At 41.6% G+C, this 23,798-nt stretch overlaps 1 protein-coding gene across 4 annotated transcripts in view; it reads left to right on the top strand.

Annotated features, from left to right (window-relative positions):
• Positions 1–23,101, top strand: part of uba1 (ubiquitin-like modifier activating enzyme 1) — a 31,070-nt gene extending 7,969 nt beyond the window's left edge. For 3 of the 4 annotated variants that reach the window (XM_076277042.1, XM_076277041.1, XM_076277044.1), the window contains 24 exons: positions 1,697–1,755; positions 5,443–5,611; positions 6,405–6,539; positions 7,582–7,688; positions 8,008–8,098; positions 8,517–8,649; positions 9,232–9,329; positions 9,532–9,678; positions 10,265–10,441; positions 10,824–10,931; positions 11,017–11,097; positions 11,510–11,662; positions 15,979–16,144; positions 16,370–16,566; positions 16,832–16,896; positions 17,307–17,502; positions 18,035–18,109; positions 18,450–18,639; positions 19,038–19,138; positions 19,710–19,802; positions 20,312–20,503; positions 20,714–20,815; positions 21,202–21,302; positions 21,572–23,101. In XM_076277042.1, coding sequence (XP_076133157.1) covers positions 1,697–1,755; positions 5,443–5,611; positions 6,405–6,539; positions 7,582–7,688; positions 8,008–8,098; positions 8,517–8,649; positions 9,232–9,329; positions 9,532–9,678; positions 10,265–10,441; positions 10,824–10,931; positions 11,017–11,097; positions 11,510–11,662; positions 15,979–16,144; positions 16,370–16,566; positions 16,832–16,896; positions 17,307–17,502; positions 18,035–18,109; positions 18,450–18,639; positions 19,038–19,138; positions 19,710–19,802; positions 20,312–20,503; positions 20,714–20,815; positions 21,202–21,302; positions 21,572–21,707 — 3,072 coding nt within the window. In that variant the 3' untranslated portion in view covers positions 21,708–23,101. The remainder of the gene's footprint in view (positions 1–1,696; positions 1,756–5,442; positions 5,612–6,404; positions 6,540–7,581; positions 7,689–8,007; positions 8,099–8,516; positions 8,650–9,231; positions 9,330–9,531; positions 9,679–10,264; positions 10,442–10,823; positions 10,932–11,016; positions 11,098–11,509; positions 11,663–15,978; positions 16,145–16,369; positions 16,567–16,831; positions 16,897–17,306; positions 17,503–18,034; positions 18,110–18,449; positions 18,640–19,037; positions 19,139–19,709; positions 19,803–20,311; positions 20,504–20,713; positions 20,816–21,201; positions 21,303–21,571) is intronic. The other variant, XM_076277043.1, reaches the window with a different exon arrangement.
• Positions 23,102–23,798: the final 697 nt, after the last annotated feature.

The raw sequence follows: 23,798 nt of genomic DNA, 5'->3' as shown, positions 1-23,798 counted from the left end.
GGCAGCAACTGATGATTGAAAATGGTTTGATGTAGCTTGATGGGAAATAATTTTAAAAGTGCAGGTAAAGGGATAAGCAAGCTGACATTGTAATTATAAGGTATTATAAGGCAATAGGGACTAATTATTACACACGCACACTCAAACATTTAAGAGTGACCTTTATCTTGTTTAATGATAATACAAATGATGATGATAGTAATAATGTCATCATTATTTTTTGTAATTATTAAATCTTAGTTCAAAGTTATATTTATGAAGCTTACTAAGTATTTTAATACTGGTAACTTTGATTTGGTTGTTGTTATTATGTTTTTGTTCAAAAGACTAAGTTTCATATCTTAAGTTTCCAGTTTTATACATTTTATTTATCAGAACTTTAATATATTTCGATGTTCCTCTGTTCCACTGTGATATTATTTCAAAATAATCAAGTTTGTTTTTGAAATGCATTATCATATTATTTTAGTCAATACTCATAAATAACTACAAATAACTAGTTAGGGAAAGTTAATGTTTTGTTGCGCGTTTCTGAAAAAAAAAAAAATATATCGGCCGATATATCGGAATATCGGATTTTTAAATTAACAAATATTTGTATCGGTATCGGCCTTCAAAATCCTTTATCGGTCGGGCTCTAAAATATATATATCCATTTAAACATGTTTTACCTGCTAGGCAGCAGCTTAACCACATAACACGGATTCCCTGGCAGGTGTAATAGAAAGAAACAAAATTCCAGTGGATATTTCACGTCTTCTCAAAGACTGGTGGCTGTTAAGAGTGACGTTTTTTGCCAAAAAAATAAAGCTAAAACACGTCCGTGAATTTAAGGGTTTTAAACGCATGCTGTGAAGTTACATGCATGTCTCTTTTACGGAGGAAACCCATGCTAAAATAAAACTCTGTAGTCACGAATTTGATTGTGTTGGTATGAATATAGGTTGTAGTATGTGAAAAAAGTGTGAAAAAATATATACTAACGTCGAAACGTTGTTAAATTATTGAAATAGATTAACCCATTTAGGCCTAAAACGCCTGGAAAAAATGCCTGTAAAACCTATGGGTGATTTCAGAAACCCCGCCTAAAAAGTTTTTCTGGAAATTCAGCCATTGTGTCAACGCCTACTAAACGATTGATTTCTCAGCCCCTGTAGCAGATAGGAACAAAATTCAAAAAGTATTTGAGCGCTTAGAAATGTAATGCGTCAGTGCAGGAACAGCACTATTTTATCAGAAACCAGTGCATTTTCCACAGCTTGTCATTCTGGTTGACACCTGCTGCCTGGTTATATGTATTATTGGTATGTTCAGAAATTAATATTAATATCACTTCTTATTGCTTGTTTTGCGTCAAATGCCATATGTGTCGTTGATTAGAGTAGCCTGAACTGTCACTGTATGATTTGTCAAGTCAGAGACACATATTCTGAAGTGCCTTGTGCTTTGTGTGTGCCTTATCTGTACACAGCTAAATTAAACTTATTAATTACACAATTAATCTTAATTGTGCTACTTCTCTATGACTGGATCTCATGTCTCACTTTGGTATACCAATTTATTAGCAGCAGTACTGGTGAAAGAAATGTGACATGTTCATTTAAGTTGCCTTTTTCCCCTAAATATGTTGGTTATAAGTACAGTTTTGGTTCTATGACTGGATTAATATGTGCTCACTGCCTTTGATCTTCCACAGGGCATGGCTAAGAATGGCAGTGATGCTGAGATCGATGAAGGCCTGTACTCCCGACAGCTGTAAGTTCTTATTTTATCCCTGTGATAAAGCAGCATGCCTGTTTCATTGAACCACAGAAGACTCTCTTCGCTTCTCTGGTCTGCTTGTTGAACAGAACGGTTTGGTTACTTTTTGCAGACACTGATACTTCCCAGAGGATTGCTAGAGAAGTGAATTGAATTTCTTTTTTTTCTGGAGATTGTTATTGATTTGATCTGCTGATCAAGTGTTTGGCTGGCATTCCTTTTCTTCCTTTCTCATTCAATCTTAAAGATTGGTGATGTGCTCAGTTAGATGAGATTTGTTATATTATATGTTGATATGTGTTGATAACTTTTGAAATGGTAAACTGAATTAAAAAAAAAAAAAAGATCATGCAATAAATGCTCTCTGTGGCTGAGAAAGATTGGCCTGTGCCTCAGTGTCTCATAGCGGATAGTCTGACCAATGGAGTTTATCTCTGTAGCCCCCCCTAAGAGATTGCTTTCCCACTGAAAACATTCATGACTGCACAATAAGACGCATATATTTACTATGACGACGCATATTAGGGGTGTGAATCTCTCATGTAAAAGACGATAAGATTCACATCTAGATACATAGGCACGATTCGATACAAGAAAAGATACATGTTCATAAAAAGCGATTTAGTACGATTCGATGCGATTCGATGCTATTCGGTGCAGTTCAAGAATGAAAAGCATTCTGAAAGATTTTTTATCATTTGCTCAAGGTGCACATTCATTTTATATTATCAATTATCATGGTCATGGTTGTCAATTAGGCAAAAAAAATGTGTGAATATGAATATCTCTACTGAGGTTTGTATCATATACTGTATTGAAAATGAAAAAAGAATAGTCTACATTTCAGTCAAACACAGCAGCCAAATACAACATAAAAATACATTTTTAGAGACTTTATAGATTTTATAGTTATATCTGATTGCTTTCAAGGAGCTGTAGCCTATTGTTGAGGTAAGACAATACCGAAATAAAATAAAACAGTGCTTAAGACACTCTTGGCCTTATCTCGTATAGCCTACAAGAATAAAATAGGCCTACATGTCAATGAACTCTCTGGGCTTATTTTGTTCCAACGGTAGAGCTAATATGCAGAAACCTATAATGCCACAAGTCTGAGTGAATATGAACAAAATAATAATTTGTATTCGTTTTAGCAGCAAGGGCCAAATTATTCTTTAACATTAAGGAAATCCCTTCATCAAACGTAAGGCTACTCTACAGACTATCATTGCTTTTTAGGAATGCGAGTGCGAGTTGTCACATGCTTAAATTGCAGTATGGGTAATGAGGTCCTTTGACAACTTTGGGCAATGAATGTAGCCAAAAACGAACTGCATTACCCACAAATCCGTGCCACGTGGAGCTTCAAAACAGGAAGTGCTTGCAACGTAAATGAGAGTCTGAGCGAGCAGAAAAGGTTGTGAACAGATTCGTAAATCGATATAGCGACTGGTTCATTTCAGTTTTATTCCGATACAGGGCGTCACGCACCGATGTAGCCGTATCTTACACGTTAAAAAACGGATACCGATACGTATCGGTTTATCTTTACACCCCTAACGCATATATTTACTATGACGACGCAACAATTAGAGAGATATCTCAAGAGTCTTCAATGTTGAACATTGTTGCCTGTGGCTCAATTAATGTTTGTATTTCACTCTGCCTGCCTGCCACTAGTTTGTGTCTTTGCACATAGACAGCTGCAGATACCAAACACATAGTTGGCCTGATACTCTGTAGTCTGTTTTGAGTTCATGTGTAGGTGCAGTTGGTGCCCTTGTAGCATAGTCTGTGGTTTGTAAAATATTGGATGTTCAGGCATGAAAACTCCACCTTTCGGCGAAATTCGCCGTTTTGAATCCAAAATAGGGGACTTACGTGGTTCGCGCAGATCCGATGAGAAAATATTGTGGGGGGGGGGGGGGGGGGTTTACAACTGAGTTTACAAATCACGCGCAGACGCATCTTGATTCTTGATGCGTTGTAAGACAAGAGCCCAATTAAAAACTTGTCTGATCCAGCAACGATTATGTGAATGCAGCCCCTATGCATTTAGCCTATTAAACAGTGAAAGCTAAATGTTGCCGCGGATGCAACGCGAACAGAACGCTTGCGCTGGAATAGCCTCCCTGTCTGTGTGACTATATAGTATGCGTCTGAAATGTCAGCTGGAATGTGAGCCCGGCGAGGAGAGATGCTTATTGATGTCACAGGTGGGCTAGTTGAAACTTTTAACTTCTGTCAGAAAAAGACGTTGAGATTGGTGTAGCAACGTAGCATAGGCTGTTGTTAAAGTTAGCGATATTGGACAGAAATATAGACATAACGAGTTCATTTGATGAAGAATACGTGCAGTTTGAGCCATGTAGATCGACAAAAGGTGAAGCAAATATGCATACTTTATCAGTATAGCAAAGGCTAATGTGAATAACTAAATAGTTGAATTAAATGCTCCTTAATTGAGCTGGTGCGTTTTGTCGAGTTCAGAGACAAAAGCAGTGTTTGACATGGTAATGCTGTCTTTTAAGAAACGTTCAGTGGCCTGATCAGTAGGCCTAGTCTGTGTCCACAGGGTTTAACATGTAATGTGAATACTGTTCACACAACTTTATTGGTTGTTTAAACAAACTAGCACAATGCCACAATCTGTAAGTAGCCTATGCTGCAGGTTAAAACTATTAAAACCAATTTTACAAATTAAAACCTAGTCTACCCTACCCAAGTTTATTATTATTATTATTATTACCTGGTTTGGTCCAACAAATATTCAGACTTATCTTATTCAGACTCATTCTAATAGTCTACTATGAAGTGTCCATTAGGCCTATGAAATCTTCAGAAATGTATGATGACTTCAGGCTTAAAGAAAGAAAGCAAGCTTTGAAGAAAACTCATGTAGATTACTGAGGAGGAGAGGAGGGCCGGGCTAAAGCATGTTGCCAAACAGTGCAAGTGGGCCCCTTCACACTTAGGCCCAAGCCAAAAAGAAGAAAAGTATTTTTTTGTAAAAATGAGTCATTTTGTAGTTTGTTTTCTTTATAAATCTCTGGTCTTAGGCAACTTCATACTCCATGGAAGCTATGCACTATTGGCAACAATGTCACTCGCGCTTGTTTTGCTATGAAAAGGCCATTCCCTCTTCGCGCGCCCTTTTCACCTTTTTCACCCCTGACCCGTTTTCATGCCTGGATGTTACATTGACGTCTACACCAAACCATGTGCACGCCCTCTGATATACGTCACTCCAGCAGACGCACACAGTATTACACTGGTCTAATGCTGCACTGTAATGTCAATGGCGAGCAGATATTGTTGAAGTAGTAGTGCACCGTCCGATTGATAGCTGTTTGTTATGAACACCTTTGTGATTGGGGGGGGGGGGGGGGGGTGCATCCTTCCTGTTCTGTCTGCAGGGTTGTGTTAAGGTGTATTTGTGTGTTTATAAGATATTGTGAGTTGTCCCTGCCTAATCAGCATGCTGCCTAGTCAGCTTGAGATGAGCTCTGTGTGTGTGAATCTGTGTGTGAATGTCTCTTTCTGTGTGTGTTTGTGATTCATTTTGTCTGTTTTTTTTTTTTTTGTGTGTGTGCCACAGAGGAGCAGGTGGTACCTGTTTAGGATGAAGTGTGTGAATATGTAAGTGTGTGTGTGACACTCCTCCTCCGTCTGCCTCCTCAGGTACGTGTTGGGCCATGAGGCCATGAAGCGCATGCAGACCTCCAATGTCCTGATCTCAGGAATGCGTGGCCTTGGTGTCGAGATCGCCAAGAATGTCATCCTGGCCGGAGTCAAGAGCGTCACCCTGCACGACCAGGGGGTGGCTGAGTGGCGCGACCTCTCCTCTCAGGTCAGGGGACACGAACATCTCTTGCACTGCTGTTGCTTCAATGGCCTGTTGCACAAGGACAGGGTGTTGTATCAAGTTAACTCTGCCGTCACTCCAATATCAGCACTTCTCTGGAGTTACCGTTAATTTACGATTTAACTCTTGTTGGTTGACAAGTTACTTCCCGCTTTCAATGTTGTGGTGTTTTAAAGCTGCCAGTAAACCGCAGATTTGTAGGAACCAAAGTGGAACCAAACCATCCTTGTGGTAGAGCAATGTTGGTGTATTTACTTGCTGGTGGTTGATGACACATTCATAACTAATTGTGTTATAAACAGCCTACACTTACTGTCTGCCAAATGCTTTAGAACATGTAAACTGTAATTCTGTCATCTGGTGGCACTCCCACCTGAAAACTGAAAGATTCCTTTTTCGACCGTATTGCCAAGCCCTATGTTTGCACCTTGAGAAATTCCTGTGAACGATTTGATTGTGAGAAGACCTTAAAACGCTAAAAAGCAAGTTGTATCTGCAGGGTAAACTTGAATGTAATGTATCTAATGGCCAAGAGCTCCAGGAAACTTTAAAATGAGCTGTCCGTGTACAGCATCAATTGGTGATGTATGACTAGGTTTGCATTTGACCTACTTTACCCACTAGAGGTACACATGACTATGGTACATGCTCTGTAGTGTTGTCTTATTCAGCTTTGTTATAATGAGCCCTTAGAGAGCTGTGCTGTGGCATTGGTTAAAGTTCAAGCCGTTGACGTGTATGTGCGTGTTCATGTATGTTCTCTGTTGTCTGGCTTCAGTTCTACCTGCGTGAAGAGGACCTGGGGAAGAACCGTGCCGACGTCAGCCAGCTCAGGCTTGCCGAGCTTAACAGCTACGTGCCTGTGGTCTCTTACACCGGAACCCTCACCAACGACTATCTCACCCAGTTCCAGGTACACCATTTAAAATATGTTTGTTAGATTCCTAGTGCTGTAGTTAGGAGATTTCACACAGTGGCCAATCAACAGCTAAGCCTATTTACCATCAAAAACAAAATCATTAGCAAAGCAACCTTTGTGGGCAAAAAAGAAAAGCCTTCAAGAGCATTTCACTGGGGTTATCAAGCAGGCACCTTCATTCAAAGATTGTCTTTATTACATCTCATTATACGGGTATAAGAATAAAATGATTGTGTTTTTGTTGCTCCTAAAAAATAAATAATAAATAAATAGTATTGTGTGTGTGTGTGGAGAAGTGTTGTAGTGCAAAAACTGACAGGCTCAGGCTGTCTTTGTTTCCATGTTCATAAGCCTAATTTAATTATTTTATTTAATTTAATAGGTCACTTTGACACTAAAGTATGCTCCTACTTAACTTCTTTGTATGATATTTGTACTTGGCGTCAAGCGCCATGTACGTCAGTGATTACGGTAGCCTGTACGTCTTCTGACTGCTACTGTCACTATATAATTATCTATGCTTTGCCACTGTATACAGCTAAATTAAACTTCCACCTTGATTGTACTTCTTCTCCGTGACTGGAACTCTGGTCTCACTTTTTTATACTACATTTTTACGAACACGTTAAATTAGGCCCACAACTCCTCCAGAAGACTTAACAGTAGTCTTACATACATACCATACAGTATGAACAATGCTCACTTAAGAGCATCATGGGACAAACAAAAGTATGTTCTAAAAGGACGCTTTTTTGGGGGGGAAGAGGTAATGCACACTGTGAATACTTCTCAGCCGAGTGCTGGTCACGGATGTGTTATAAAGTAAAAAGGAAGAAACTGCACACTTGAAAAAACAGATTTGAAAAAGGCAGCGTGGCTGCATCTAGAAACAGATGTTTTCACTAAAAAACAAACAAACAAACAGTGCAGTGTCCCTAAAGTCTTTGTAAATACGTTGGCCTTTCTTTTGGTTTTCCATGTTGTGGCTTTGTTCTCCGTGAAGATCGTAGTTTAATGGCTGTTTTTTCCGGTGCAGGTGGTTGTGCTGACCAACTCCAGTCTGGAGGAGCAGATGCGCGTCGGGGACTTCTGCCACAGCAAGGGCGTCAAGCTGATAATAGCAGACACGCGTGGCCTGTTTGGGTAAGAGGGCTAGCCGCTTCACTGAAGGGCTTCACAAGGCCACAACATAACACTGGGCTTGGGCCTGTTTTGACTCTCAGCCGTTGTGTAACTTCATTTTTATGAAAGTTTTATGACCAAATAAAAGATTAAAATTGAGTTCTCACCCCTTTATTATTGGGGTTCTTCAGAACTTGAGCATGACAAATTTTGTTTAGATGGCAGCATCTTGGTTCATACGTTTTTGACTGATATTTGTGACCGATATTTTTGACATTAGTAGTTTCTCTCTGTTGGAAGCCCAGGTTGTGAATCTGTTTTGTTTTGTCTTGTCTTGCAGGCAGTTGTTCTGTGATTTTGGGGACGAGATGATGGTTTTTGACCCCAATGGTGAAGAGCCTCTCAGCGCCATGATCTCTATGATCACCAAGGTCAGTGACTCACCACTCATGCCTTAGTGTAGAGCAGTGCAATACAGGGCTAGCCTGCTCATTGTTACTGATGCATTGTGGTCGTGCAGTCACTTCTGTCATCTTTTATTGCTGTTACTTCCTCATCAGTACTATGCTCACAGTAAGCTGTTGGGCAGCATGCAGGTGAATTCTTAAATAGCCCTGTTTGAAAGGGTGATAGGGCGATAGGGTGTCCAGTATATATTAGAGAAAAGAGGTCAATAAAAAGAGGTCAATAAGAAAGAGTCCCTGGTAAGAACATTTTACAAATACAGATGACATCTGTCAGGAAGCAAAGACTAAGAACATAAGAGCATAAGAACATAACAGTATCATTGTATTGCAGTAGGTCTTCTGAGGTCCCTTTGCCATTAACAGTTCTATCTTGTTTTTTTAGGACTCCGCTGGTGTGGTGACTTGTCTCGATGAGGCTCGTCACGGATTTGAAAGTGGCGATCACGTTACCTTCACAGAAGTCCAGGGCATGACTGAACTCAACGGCTGCCAGCCAATAGAAATCAAAGCCCTTGGTAAGTCTGAAACAGGTGTGTTCAGTCTCACCTGCAACGAGCTGCTGTGGTGACAGTTTTTTTCCCCAAACCACAAAGGATCATCTTACAAAATCAAAGCAGCCATTTGAAAGTTGAACACAGATGTACTCCTTTGTAACTGTTAGAACAGCCATCAGCTACATTGGGACTTTATCTTTGACATCCCTATTCTCAGCTGTAGTTAATATGCTATGTTTGGGCAGATGTAATGCTGCAAAGGCATCCCTGAATATGCAGTCATTCCGATGCTTAAGGCCCATTCACACCAAGAACGATAACTATAAATAAATATCGTTCTCGTTATTATGAATGACGACGTTCACACATTAACTATAACGACATGAAGAACGATATTGTTGGGGATCACTTTCAGAGCGATTTTCAGAACGTTAATAGCCAATCAGAACCCATTGAATTTTAAGTCACATTCATTAACACAAGGAGAAACGCTTTTATCGTTATGGTTATAGTTATCGTTATCGTTCTTGGTGTGAATAGGCCTTTACTGTCTGATCTGCTTTTCACAAACCCACTTTTATTAATAATGCTCTTCTCTTCCAGGGCCCTACACTTTCAGCATCTGTGACACAACCTCCTTCAGTGACTACGTACGGGGTGGCATTGTCTCCCAGGTCAAGATGCCCAAGAAGATTTCCTTTGTGAGTCACAACCCCTCCCTCTCTTTCCTGTTCTCATTACGATGTCCAATTCCCAAAACGAGGTCGGTGTCTCATCTCTCTGTGATTTGGAGTGATGAGACGGCACCTGAACAAATGAGCTTCTCCTGACACGGACTCCCAAAATGGAGAATGACTCGTCAGAAATGACAACTGGAAATCTTATTTTTTGTTGCCTCTGCAGAAATCGTTGTCGTCCTCCATGGCCGAGCCAGAGTTCATGCTGACCGACTTTGCCAAGTTTGACCGTCCAGGGCAGCTGCATGTTGGCTTCCAAGCTCTGCACGCCTACGAGAAGAAACACAGCCGGCTACCCAAGCCCTGGAACCAGGCAAGTCTCCTGCTGCCTTTAGGTCCAATAGCATAGGGATCAGACATGCAGGGGTCAGGATGAATCGACATCTCTGAAACATATAGTAGGGTGTTTACAATCATATCCGTTTCTTTTATCCAGAGGGGTTTGGATATACAAAATGCCTTTTGATCACTTTATCTAGTTCTGTCCTTTACTTGACAGAAGAAGCGCTGTCATAAAAGAAGCGAGCAGAATCTCAGTTTCTGCCTGTCATTTTCTGTGATCTGTAGGTGATTGATAGAGATGTCTTACTTAAAAAAAAAAAATAAGTATATTATTATTATAAATAGGAAAATATCTCTGTACCATATAAATAAATCAACTAAATAATGTCTTGATGAATTGCAGTTACGTAGTTGTTCAGGTATCATGTCGAAGCATCATGGACTTTGTTTAGAACTAGCTTACAGTCCGTAAACTTAGAAACCAATAACACAATTGCTAAAAACCTAGTTATATACAAAACGCATACCCTAATAAAAGAAAATAACCAGTCATCTCCCCTTGCTCCCACTCTGACTCGAGCTTCATTTGAAAACCTTCGGTGTGTGTTTGTGGGCAGGCGGACGCTGACGAGCTGGTGGCTCTGGCTGGAGAGGTGAACGCTGCTCAGACCGGCTCTGCCAAGCAGGATCAGCTTGACGAGGCGCTCCTGAAGAAGCTGGCCTCGGTGTCCGCTGGAGACCTGGCGCCCATCAACGCCTTCATCGGTGGACTGGCTGCCCAGGAAGTTATGAAGGTGAGTGCAACTGCTGGCCCACTGCTGCAGCTTTCTAAGTGCGAGGTGTTGAAAAGGTTGTGTGTGTGTGTGTGTGTGAGTTGTAGTCACTGTGCGAGAGATACCAGACAAATTTGCCCTAATTCAAAAAGTTGAAAATAAGTCTTCAATATCTCTTCAGGAAGTTATTGTTACACCGGTGTGATTTAAAATGATTTAGAATGAATATTCTAAAGAATGTTTTGATCCATTGAATGTAACATGGAGTTCTGTTGTTTATGAACACATTCTTTTATTAGAATGTTCAAAACTCCCCTGCTGAAGCGATATCTGTAGGATATATGGAACATAGCCACTCTGGTTGTGTTCTCCCATTAACATGCATTGTGTTGGGCTCCTGCAGGCCTGTACTGGGAAGTTCATGCCCGTCATGCAGTGGTTGTACTATGATGCTCTGGAGTGCCTGCCTGAGGCCGAGGGAGTCACGCCCACTGAGGAGGAGTGTGCACCTGTAAGTCACCTGGAAGTTCAATAGAATAGAAATAAATAAGGAAGTATTTAAGATGTCTGAAGTATTTTCTATTTTATTTTTTCAGAGGAATTGTCGGTATGATGGACAGGTTGCTGTATTTGGAACCAAAATTCAGGAGTTGCTCTCCAAGCAGCGCTACTTCCTGGTAAGGGGTGTCCCATTTTCTTTGCTGAATAATGAATAGTGCAGTGGAAGGTGTTACAATTAATGGGTAGTTCATCCGTAGGTGCATCACATGTGGGGGGAAGGGAGCTTTAACTTTGAGTCAGATTTCATCTGACCTCTGATGTAAACCTTTATCACCGGATAAAAGATCTTGTCGAGTTTATCCCACCTCATCAGGAATCATTAAGTTTACCGTTAATGCTCTGAGATATGAGCTGACTTGTGGTGTTCAAGTGGCCGTTTTCTACCAACAATCCTTTGTAACAGCCTACAGCCACATGGACATCTGGCCTTTCTTTATATCTTTTTCGGCATGAACATTGTTTAGTTAATGCTTAATTTAGTAGGTGTTTACATGTATATGTTAAATTGCTGTTTTCTGCTGTCACCAGGTTGGAGCTGGAGCCATTGGCTGTGAGCTGCTAAAGAACTTTGCCATGATGGGCCTGGCTAGTGGGGAGGGTGAGATCATCGTCACAGACATGGACACCATCGAGAAGTCCAACCTGAACCGCCAGTTCCTCTTCAGACCCTGGGATGTCACGGTGAGATTTAGAGACACACATTTGACAGAAGCCAGTGTCTGTACCAACTGATTTCTTTGGTAGCCAAGTAACTTCAGGGCTCTACACTAAAAAAAATTCCAGGAGCACTTGTGCGCCCAAGTTAAAAAATTTAGGAGCACAGACAAAAATCTAGGGGCCCAGTCAGTTCTGTACTTAAATTACACATAATGTAACTTTACACTGCAGCTAACAGATACACATGCCAGTGCACCAATTGATAAGGTTAAGAATCACTGACAACATTTACAGGAAACAAGATTTTAAAGAATACCAGTGCCTACTTTATTTTCAGTCCGTTCTATTTTTCTACATTTTGTTAATGTAAAATAATATAATGCATTGCCATATTTGCATATAGCCTGTATATGAAGTAAGCTATCCTGCCAAATAGGTCACTAGGCCAATTTATTTATTTGTGAATCCACCTGTAGCTAATCCAAATAAGCCCATGGTGACCTATCTGACTGCATACTGCCCAATACTACTACTTAAACCGTGAATTTTCTCTTCCACAAAACCCAACATAGTCTAATCAATGATATTTATATTTATTTGAAATATCAGCATTGACGGGGGCAGTTGGCAAATGGTAGGCCTATGCATACTTTCGTTTTGCACTTAAGCTTGTATTCGGTGTAAAACAAACAAGCATGCATGGAAGCCTGGAGTTGTCTGTAGCGTTCTACCTTCGAAGAAAACAGGAGTATTACGGGAGGCTACTTTTGTGCCTGTTCACTACAGCTATATTTTGCATATTGCAGCCAATACGTCAACTGGGCTAAAAGGCATGTACCTTTTCCTTCTCTCACTGCATTTTCAGAATCTCATCCTGTTCCTCATATATCCGATGAATTCGGTGGATTGAAGAAATTAGTTCTACTTTGCATTTTGGCTGGCTAGTCTAACTTTCTGCTTTTTCTGCGCACCCTTGAATTTGATAGAAGCGACTAGCGAGTCACAACGCGAAAACTGCTAGCGTTGATGGGAGGTGTAGTTTTTATGCTATATTGGCGATGTGATTTTATGAAGCGCACCAGTAATGTTACACTAGGGTTGGGTACCGATCACATTTGAACCGATATCGGTGCTGTTGTCTGAGGTTTGGTGTCGGTATTCAACGGTACTTGATTTTGGTACCTTACCCTTACTGAATATGTAATACCTTGTTTGTAACAACTACAAAATGTAATTAAAGTTGCAATTTACGTGAATTTGAAGTTAGCTTGTTTTAATTCAGAGCATTGTCCCACCTTAAAACGCTACGCATAGCCTATCAGGTTTTCTGCATGTGTAGGCTTACCAGCAAACTAGCCTACAAAATGAACGGATTCCGTCTTTAGTTCATGTTGTATTTCATAATCAAATCAAATGTTTATTTGTCACATACATTATACAGGTAGCCTATAAATGCAGTGAAATGCTTGTTCCACTGACTCCAAGACTGTGCAAAGGATATATATATAAAAAAGGGAGAAGAATAAAGAAAGTGTTTAGGCTATGCTGGTGCTCCTGCTACAATCCTCATTTAGAATCCTGATAGCCTGGGGGTAAAAACTTTTCCGCATTCTCTCCGTGTTGGACTTCAGGCAGCGGTAACGTTTCCCAGACCGTAGGATAGAGAAGAGGCAGTTCTTGGGGTGACTGGGATCCCTGATCATTTTTCTTGTTCTCGACTGACATCTCCTTATGTAAATTTCCTGTAGGTTGGGTAGGGCACTTCTGGTGGTACGTTCAGCTGATCTCACTACTCTCTTCAGAGCTTTAGGGTCTAGCTCAGTGCTATTTCCATACCAAGCTGTTATACTCCCAGTGATGACACTTTCAATGGAGGTTCTGTAAAAGTTCTTCAGTAGTTGTTTATCAAATTGTAGTGTAATCCACTACAATAAAAGACAATAAAGACCAATAGTATGAAAAATCAGGAACAGAGTTTATTTACAATGATGCGCATCAAGGGAGAGACAGCATGACTTCACCTAAAGATCCATCAGCTGCTCTAACTAGACAAGGAAATAGTTAGAGTTTAAGTATCCTTCCAGGCTGACGGGAGATGGCATTGGTCATCCCATCTCACGTGGACTACACCGAATCAGACCCTGATTAGTGGCAGCCTGGCAATCCGGAGCAGATAGCTACTGACGCAGCCTAGCAGAACAGTGAAACACTGCAAAGTCATAATATTCCTGCTTATCTCTAAACACAGTCACACAGAGATATACACAGTGAGAGAAAGTGGAATAGAACTTTATGTCCAATATTCCAATATATGGTTTAATGTTCTGCATTATGTCCAATATTCCACTATGTGGTTTAATGTTCTGCATTTCTCATTAGTGGGTCACTTTGATACTAAAAGTATGATTCTATGTAATGACTGTATGATATCTGTACTGTCCCTGTGTATATCTGTGTGTGACTGTGTTTAGAGATAAGCATGAATATTATGACTTTGCAGTGTTTCACTGTTCTGCATGGCTGCGTCAGTAGCTATCTGCTCCAGATTGCCAGGCTGCCACTAATCAGGGTTTGATTCAGTGTAGTCCACGTGAGATGGGACAACCAACGCCATCTCCCGTCAGCCTGGAAGGATACTTAAACTCTAACTATTTCCTTGTCTAGTTAGAGCAGCTGATGGATCTTTAGGTGAAGTCATGCTGTCTCTCCCTTGATGCGCATCATTGTAAATAAACTCTGTTCCTGATTTTTCATACTATTGGTCTGACTGGGTCTCTATTAAATCTATGGTATCAAAATTACCATCAACAGGGACAGTACAGATATCATAGAGTCATTACATAGAATCATACTTTTAGTATCAAAGTGACCTACTAATGAGAAATGCAGAACATTAAACCACATATTGGAATATTGGACATAATGTTCTATTCCACTTTCTCTCACATTAGTGCTGTTGACTTTGATGCTGGATGCAGGTGTTCTGCTAATTTCTGCAGCTGTTGATACATGAACTCTCGGGCTATTGAACATGGTACTCCTCTGCTCTTGCATATATTTTACGACCCTCTTATCTGCTGACCGCTTCTAGTCAGCATGGCGCAGCAGAGCGAAAGCATGTGGTTTCTTTCCCTATAGCAACTGTTGTCACGACAAATCTAACATTACAGCGAGTAGTTGGCAAATATCCTAGATATTATTAATGCTATTAAGACATAATTTCCATCTAGCGTGGCCACGATGCATTTAAATAGCATTAAAACGCTGTGTTCCTGTCACATATGCTTTGAACCGTTTTAAAGTCTTGTTTTACAGTTTTGAATGGATTCAGCTCACTCATGATTCAGAAAGATGGGTGCATTCCATAGCTCTGTCAAATGTCACTATTATTTTAAGTTCTTACCAGGGGTACTATTCTGATTCATAATTTATGCCCGCTCCTCCGCAACGTATGCAGATTTAAATGGTGCATATTAAGTTTTGCTTAATAGCCATAATAACTTTCGCTTTTGAGACAGACATAGGCTAACGTTACACTCAGGCATGAGCTCAGCTGGTGCACTCCGCTCCTGATGCACACGAAATTGCTGAAATTTGGCACCGTTTGATTTCACGTAAACTCGGTAATAATACCGACCTAATTAGTGTAGTGTTCGGTACCCAACCTTAATTCACACTCAATAGAACTTGTCATGTACAAATGTGTTATTTTTCCTGTAGAACTTGAAGTGATGACCAGAATCACAGTGTATTCAGTAGTCAGTCCAAGTGAGTTCTAGCCTGGCGGGCCATCCTATATCATTGACATGTATAGTCTGGAATCGAATCATTCACCTGCTTAATCCAAGGGGCGGGCAGAGAATTGTCTTTCAAACTGCCTAAGCATGCAATAGGCCAGCGCTACGACCATATCCGTATCCGGTCGGCAAAACGGCAAATACATCCTTCTTCGAAAGGAATGACTTAAGTGCATTGTGTTGCTCTACTTTCAAAGAAAAGCACAAGTCCAACTCCTCCAAAGTTGACGCCAACGCCGATTCCGTCGCAGGACTGTCGTTATCCTGTTAAGCCCGCCTTAAGACTCTCTAACAAAATAGAGCGCTGTGATTGGATGAGGTCCACGGCGTTAGCCAATCGAAATTCCTATGGTTCGATACTAGACGTACAGGCTGAGCAAATTAATTTGCTGCCGCTAGGGTGCGTCTAGATTTCTAGGCTAAGTGAGTTCAGCAGCAGCCCGGATTGTGTTGTGGGTTGACGCCATGTGTCTGTTCTGACGCCATGTGTCTGTTCTGACGCCATGTGTCTGTTCTGACGCCATGTGTCTGTTCTTTGAGCAGAAGATGAAGAGTGAGACAGCCGCAGCTGCCGTGAAGCAGATGAACCCGTCTGTACGCATCACTGGCCACCAGAACCGGGTCGGACCTGACACAGAGAGGGTCTACGACGACGACTTCTTTGAGAGCCTCGATGGTGTGGCCAACGCTTTGGACAACGTCGATGCCCGTAAGTATATATATAAGCATATGGAGGGGGGGGGGGGGTGTGACATAACTAGAACTAGTTTAAGGCTGATGTTACTGTTTGTAATTGGTGTTTATTCTTGGGCCATATGGCATGTTTGTGCCAACGGCATTGAAGGTTAACTTTTTTTCTTTATTCTTTTTTCTTTGCTCTCCATTTCCCTCCATGCGTTTCCATTCATTTGTCCTTATCTCCGCCCCCCCTCAGGTATGTACATGGACCGCAGGTGTGTGTACTACCGTAAGCCCCTGCTGGAGTCGGGCACTCTGGGCACCAAAGGGAACGTACAGGTGGTCATCCCCTTCATCACAGAATCCTACAGCTCCAGCCAGGACCCGCCAGAGAAGTCCATCCCCATCTGCACACTCAAGAACTTTCCCAACGCCATCGAACACACACTGCAGGTGACGAATACCTACACACAGTGTCTGAACTATGCAGGGACAGGCCATAGAGCCTAGTGTACAACAATGCACTGTAGTGATGTCCTGCTATAGTGATTCTGAATCATTAAAAATCATAATTTCTGAATAATATTACTGATAATTGTCTTAGATGTTAAACACTGCCTATAAATAGATATTACTGATGTAAATTGGGTATAGTATGTTGTCAACATTAACTACTGAGACCTGCCTGTGTATTCATCAGTAGCGTTTTTGTTTTCAGTGGGCCCGTGATGAGTTTGAGGGACTCTTCAAACAGCCGGCAGAGAACGCCATGCAGTACCTGACGTGAGTTAAGCTCTTTTCTGCTTTATCGAATCTCTAAAATTTGAATGCTAAGCCGCCGCAATTGTATGGTGTCACTGACAAAACTGAAAAAGGTCTCAAGTTGACACTACATTCAGAACACTTCATTAGAACAAGTATAAACTCAACTCGTTCCTTGAATACGCCCAGAAGTCATTCTAGACACTGCAGTAGATGTTCATGGACAGCATCAACATATCTAAACATTAGCCTGGGGCTAAAACATGTAGACCAAACATCTTTGAACGTCTGAATTCTGGTGCCAAAACTAAGGTCATGCAGACCTTTTGCCTAGTAAATGTGGAAAGAAAACCCAAGGGATGCCACACAGAGCAGGCAATAAGCCCACAGATGGAAGTGTGTCCAGGCCTCATGACCGTCCCTGTCCACAGAGACCCCAAGTTCATGGAGCGCACTCTGAAGCTGCCCGGTGCCCAACCCCTGGAGGTCCTGGAGGCCGTCTACAAGAGCCTGGTGACAGACTGCCCTCGCAACTGGGAGGACTGCATCACCTGGGCACGCAACCACTGGCAGTGCCAGTACAACAACAACATCCGCCAGCTGTTGCACAACTTCCCACCTGACCAGGTAAGAGAACGGCACATCTGGCAGGGTTGAAAGGACACTAACTTTGTTATTCAGCTTCATCCAGAGTAACATAATGTTACTGATTTGGATTTTGTGTATGCCAATGAGGTCAAAGCTGGAGGCATCTTGCCTTAATAATAGTTCAACTACAGGACAATTCAGTTTCAGTAAGGTGTTTGTGTGACAATTTCTAGTAGATGCTAAAACAATTACCTTGTCATAGGTATGCAATGTTTCCCAGGGAAAGCTTTATTTTAATATCACTTCTAAGCCAGACATCATAGTATTGTCTGAGGAAGACCAGTATAAAGGCAATTTATGTTTTTGTGTAACTGCTTGTCTTTACTCTAAAATTATTCAAGCATGATTGGGTTGACAAGCTACTTATTTTGCATGTGCATACCCTGACAATATCCACTGGAGCTTTTGTCAGAGAGAACTTAACTGTAAAACAACTTGAGACTTGAGCGTTTTTAGCCCAAAATAAAAAGAATAGAATTTAATTGAACATTCTTTGCCGTTTTCTTGACAGCTCACCAGCTCAGGTGCTCCATTCTGGTCTGGTCCAAAGAGGTGTCCTCACCCACTAGAGTTCGACACCAACAACGTAAGCGTTACTTACACTTGAAAACATTTCCTACGTTATATCTTGTTTCTTTCCTTTTTTTTAAGACTCCTGTGCTTTGAAGGATTATTAATAAGGTGTCATGCATTGTTTTTAATGTTCTTTTACAAGCAATCCATGTAAATTAAACCAAGTTGTGTTTGTATAATTGATCCCTAGTTGTGATGAACGCAACCATGCTAAAATAAATCACTGTGGTATTCACTCCGGTATTCACTCCAACCACACAGTAATGTCCAAGGCAGCCAACGTGTTTGTGTGGATGTGTTGGAAGTCGGTGAACTGATTTGCACTGCTTTGCCTGTCTGCTGCTGTCTCATAGGAGCTGCACATGGACTACGTCATGGCTGGAGCCAACCTGCTTGCCCAGTCCTACGGCATGCCCGTCTCCAGAGACCGCGCCAACGTTGCCCGGTTGCTGCAGGATATCAAAGTGCCCACGTTCACGCCCAAGTCTGGGGTCAAAATCCACGTCTCCGACCAGGAGCTCCAGAACTCCAACGCCTCAGTGGGTGAGTGATAGACGAGGGCTTATCAAAGAGGCCGAGGGCCAAAATGGCTGGACCTCTAATGCTGTCCGAGCACCATCTGTCAGGTTTTAATTCGGATCTGTGTGTTTTTTTTTTTTTCCCCCATTCTGATTTGCTTTCATTACTAATTGGTTTTAGGTTTAATCTGTTTCATCTCTTTTAGACCTGGGTTACATCATGTCTAACACCATACCTACCACCAAGTTTTAGGAAACTGCAGATTAGCTGCTACCATATCAGTGACATAATTTCTGTGGTTGTTGCCCGGGGGGGGGGGGGGGTGTAAGGAAATTACTAGTAACCCTACAGCATGTGTGTTATAAACAAGATCATCAGTTGCTGTTTACAACTGAGATGTGTAATGAGGCTGAATGTGCTAGGGTTTTCCTCAGATGATTCCAGGTTAGAGGAGCTGAAGACCCTGCTGCCTGCCGCCGAGTCTGCGTCCCAGTTTAAGCTCTGTCCCATCGAGTTTGAGAAGGTACGTGAAGACTCTCTGCTCTAGGGAGCCCAAGCATTATGTGCAGTGGATGAGCTGTCTTTGTATTAGTCAGATTTAGGTGTGACACTGCTTTCTTCTTCAAGTACACTCCAATGTACAATCTGTCTTGTAAAATGTGTTAGGAAAGCAACATTTCCTTTAAGATTTATGTGTGACCTAAAGACTAAAACTAGTATGTTAACGAAAAGCCCTTAAGTTATTTTTCTGTAAGATGCAGGAACATGTGATTGTGTGACTCCTGGAAATAAGTGGCTTTTTTAACTCATATTTGACATGACCTGATTCTCAGGATGTCGATATAAAAAAATGCCAAGGCGAGCAGATCCCCTTTTCCACTTGATAATCGGATTTGAACATTTTACATGTATTCATTTAGCAGATGCTTTTATCTAAAGCAACATACAGTGTAAGCTTTATTGCAGATGTAGTATTTAGCGGGTGTGTTCACTGAGTATCAAACCTGTTTTTATTTTTGTTTGTTTGTTTTGGCACCACACTCTAGTAGTTGACACATTATTTTTGTAAGTAACGGTTTCTGTTCTGTTTGTAGGATGATGACTCCAACTTCCACATGGACTTCATCGTAGCAGCGTCCAACCTAAGGGCAGAGAACTATGACATTCCTCCTGCAGACAGACACAAGGTAGGCAGCCAGCTGCAGTGGAGAGGACGGGCAGCATCAGGCTGATCGATGTTGCTGTGAAGTTAATTCCCCCGACAGATAGAATTGCAGGAGAACATGTTCTTTTCTTTTTCTTTTTTTTCCCCTCCCAGAACAGTGTGAGAACTTTGGTCACTAAACCCCAATGTCTTTATTCTTCTTCCTAAAGCTGCCATATAATGGAATGCCTAAATAACTAATATTGGACATGGACAATTGTTTTTGCCATGTTCAAGATTTCATACTGCAGCTTTTGAAATAGATTATATACGGTAGCTCCCAAACTAGCATTAAGGTGCAACACTGCCACCTACTGGAGTGTGCTAGACTGTTTCCAGTGTTTGCTGTATTAGCCTATCGCATCACATACACTATTACACTTGGATTGATACCATTACATGTGTTTTTGCATAGCATAGTACAGGTGTCATCTGGGCACCTTGTGTCAGATTGCTAACTACATGTATCTGTCTGTTTCTCCATGGCCGCAGAGCAAGCTCATCGCTGGAAAGATCATTCCAGCCATCGCCACGACGACAGCAGCCGTGGTGGGCCTGGTGTGTCTGGAGCTGCTGAAGGTGGTACAGAAGCACAAGAAGCTGGAGACCTTCAAGAACGGCTTCATGAACCTCGCCCTGCCCTTCTTCGCCTTCTCAGAGCCCATCGCAGCACCCAAACACAAGGTAGCTGGAACCATATCTTGCCTTTTCCCTCCCAGAGCATGCACAGCTGTCTCTGATATAACCCTCACTCCTTACTTAATTTGCATATCGTATTGTATAAGTTAAGATGATTGAAAGTAGTGTTAATAGCATGAACTACGTAGCTGTGACTAATTTTTATATGACTATGTATAGCAACGACTAACAACACCATTGCTTTTCCTTCGGCAGTATTATGAGATTGACTGGACGCTGTGGGACCGCTTTGAGGTCAAAGGTCTGCAACCCAGTGGGGAGGAGATGACCCTCAGAGAGTTCCTCGCCTACTTTAAGGTACACCGGCTTACTCGCGGTGTTGTCGAATTAGTCTGCACGCCATTTTAAATGACTGCCTTGTTTGGGAGATTGATAATTTTCCTTTCAAATATTACTTTTCTTTTGGTGGTAGTGTTTCTGTTTCTGAAATAGCTTAATGGTTCAGTTTCCTGTGCATGTATTAGTCCTAGAGCTAGACTAAAAACTTTTTTTCTCTCATTGAAATTGCCTTGAATATATGTCTGGGAAACTGCCCCTTAATGGTTTTTAATTTAGCATGTTTAGATGTGGTAAGACAGCAGATTTTATATTTTTGTTGTTCAATTGTAGTATTGTGTTTAAAAGAAGTGTTTAAGAAGTGTTGCACATTTCTCATTGTTTCTTGTGTTGTGACCCCTGAGCAGGATGAACACAAGCTCGAGATCACCATGCTGTCCCAGGGGGTCTCCATGCTCTACTCATTCTTCATGCCTGCTGCCAAGCTCAAAGAGAGGCTGGACCTTCCGTAAGTATCCAACATGGCGACACCCTAGCCTAGAATCACTTACAATGACTCAGGAGCTAGATGGAAATAATCAAAGTGAGCCATCTTGAAGTTCCAAGTTAAAAGCAGACTTTTATGTAAGTAAGCACATGACACCACTCTAATTTTATCAACAAAAAAAAGTAATATTGAGAAGTTGTTTCCTTTGCTTAGCTTGAAGGTGTTGTCTTTGGACTTCATATTCACCTTGAATTTTGACTTGATCTGTCCCCTCTCTTGTTTGCTTACAGCATGACAGAGATTGTGACCAAGGTGTCCAAGAAGAAGCTGGGCAAGCATGTGAAGGCACTGGTGTTCGAGCTCTGTTGCAACGACGAGACGGACGAGGACGTGGAGGTGCCCTACGTCAGATACACCATTCGCTAAGCAGCCCTGATGGAGACGGGACGGGTGGGGGAGGGGGGGTCAATGGAGCTCGGGGAATTCACAAGACAAAGAGAACCAATCAGCATGGATATAGCTGGGAGAGCTCAAACAACAATTTTGGGGGAGGGAGGGATGGGAGGGGGTGCCGTCAAAGTTCGAGGGTTAGTCTCCCTTTTTTTTCTTCGCTGAGGAAAAAAGAAATATCGGTTATTGTTCTAATAACGAGGGTTTCCCCCTCCCCCACAACCCCCCCTTAGAGCACCAATCTCCACCCCCTGTTACTCATTAAATTGGGGGGCACAGAGGTTTTTATAAATGCATCAACTGGTTGGCTAGTAAGGGAGTCACAGGGTTTGAATGAGTTCAGGGTTTTGTGGGATCGGGGGAGGGCAGCATGTAATTTTTTTGAATCTTTGACAGTAGCTGTTGTTTAAACTCTGGTCATATTAACGCAATGCTTTATATGTACGGCTCTCCCAGTTGGCTCGTTGGCACTCCTGTTCTGCGCAGTTTCCCTCTGAAAGGCTCCTGTCTTGTTAAAAAAAAAAAAAAAAAAACGAAAGAAAGAAAATGTACAAAATGAAAGCGGTTTCTGTTCTCCTCCACGCCTCTCTATCTAAGCGCTCCCCCACCATCTCCAGATGAATTTTTTCAGGCTCCCTCTTGCCTTGCATTCTAAACAGAGCCCCCGAGTGCTTAATAACGTGCAGTTAGCCATCGACTGATGCCAAAAAAGAAAATGATGCACTGGAAAAGAAGAAAAATGCAAAATTGAAATGTATGAGAATTTCTTAAAGAAAAAATAAATATTTTTTTTGCCCATGTCACTGCCTTTATTTGTCTTATCTGGACCAGATTGGGAATCTTTAAAGTACTCCCCCAAACCCACCCCATCCCAACAACACACACCTCCTCCCCCCCTCTGGTCAGATGAAGACCCCCCTTCTTGCCCCCCCGAGGGGTAATTTGAAGGTGCAGCATCCAGAGGCAGTGCAGAGTGACCTGATCTGTTCATCTCACCCCTCCGCTCTCGTCTCGCGACCCAGTCTGAATTCTCCCCGGCCTCGTTGCCTTCTCTTGGGCTTAGAGCTGGGCAGGAACTTGCACATGGCATTTTCTCTAGTTTTCCTCCACTATTTTGTTGAATTTTTTTTTTTTTTTTTTAATGTTATTTTATGTTCAATTTCTATTTGATTTTTTTTCTCTCAATGGGAGGGGAGGGGGGTGCGGAGTTCTGGCACACACACACACACACACACACACACCTTGTAGAACAAACTCTGTATTCTTTCTATTTTGTTAAAACTCCAAACAGTACAGTACAAAATTAAGGTGGTGACTTACTCTGTAATGGGAGCACTTAGTGTGATAGTGAATAAAGTTGTTAAAAAGAACATCAATGCTTTGGGTGTTTTTATTTATTTATGCCTTGAGTTATTATTCAAGGGTTTATCAGCAGTGTGGTGAATTCAGTTAACCGCAAGACTTGTAGCAGGAGAGGGCGTAAGATGCTTGGTGTGAAATGTATAGAATGCTGTATTCTCATGTTGCTCATGGTTCATGAAATATTAGGTCGATCCCAACATGCATCAAGCAAGTTTAATCTACCAGTGTAAAGGTAGTAAAGGGTATTTCTTGTTTTGTAATTTAGCTAAAACACTAAACAGTGATTTTAGAAGGAAATGAATTAGAGAGCCCCCCTGAAACAATTTGGGGTGGGGGTTCAAGTGCTTAGAGGCAGTGTTTGCTGTCCATTATATTGAACTAAACCTTCTGGTGTTCCATTTGGAAGCCCAGTTCTCTAACCAGGACACTGCCACTAGATCACTACCCTCAAAACATACTTTTCATATAACTCTTCAAAAGGTGTTTTGGTGCTCAGCCAAACTTAACACACATAGTTTAAGTCGGATTGAATTTAAAGGCCTTCACCACAGAAAGGTCCTCTATCAGGATGCAGTCATGTAACAGAATGTTCACGTCACGTTGAATCATTCTGTGGTTTAGTTCTACCTAACAGATAAATGGAGACTCGACAGAATGACTCATACCAAATGCCTCATCACATCCATCCTACTCAACAAAAAAAAA

Source organism: Alosa pseudoharengus, unplaced genomic scaffold (genome assembly GCF_046254945.1).
Source record: "Alosa pseudoharengus isolate Yale_2024_CS ecotype anadromous, Long Island Sound unplaced genomic scaffold, YU_APseudo_1.1 YU_APseudo_1.1_scf_9, whole genome shotgun sequence".
Lineage (NCBI taxonomy): Eukaryota > Metazoa > Chordata > Actinopteri > Clupeiformes > Clupeidae > Alosa > Alosa pseudoharengus.
The sequence above is the reverse complement of the archived record's forward strand: the minus strand, read 5'-3'. Positions and strand labels throughout refer to the sequence as shown.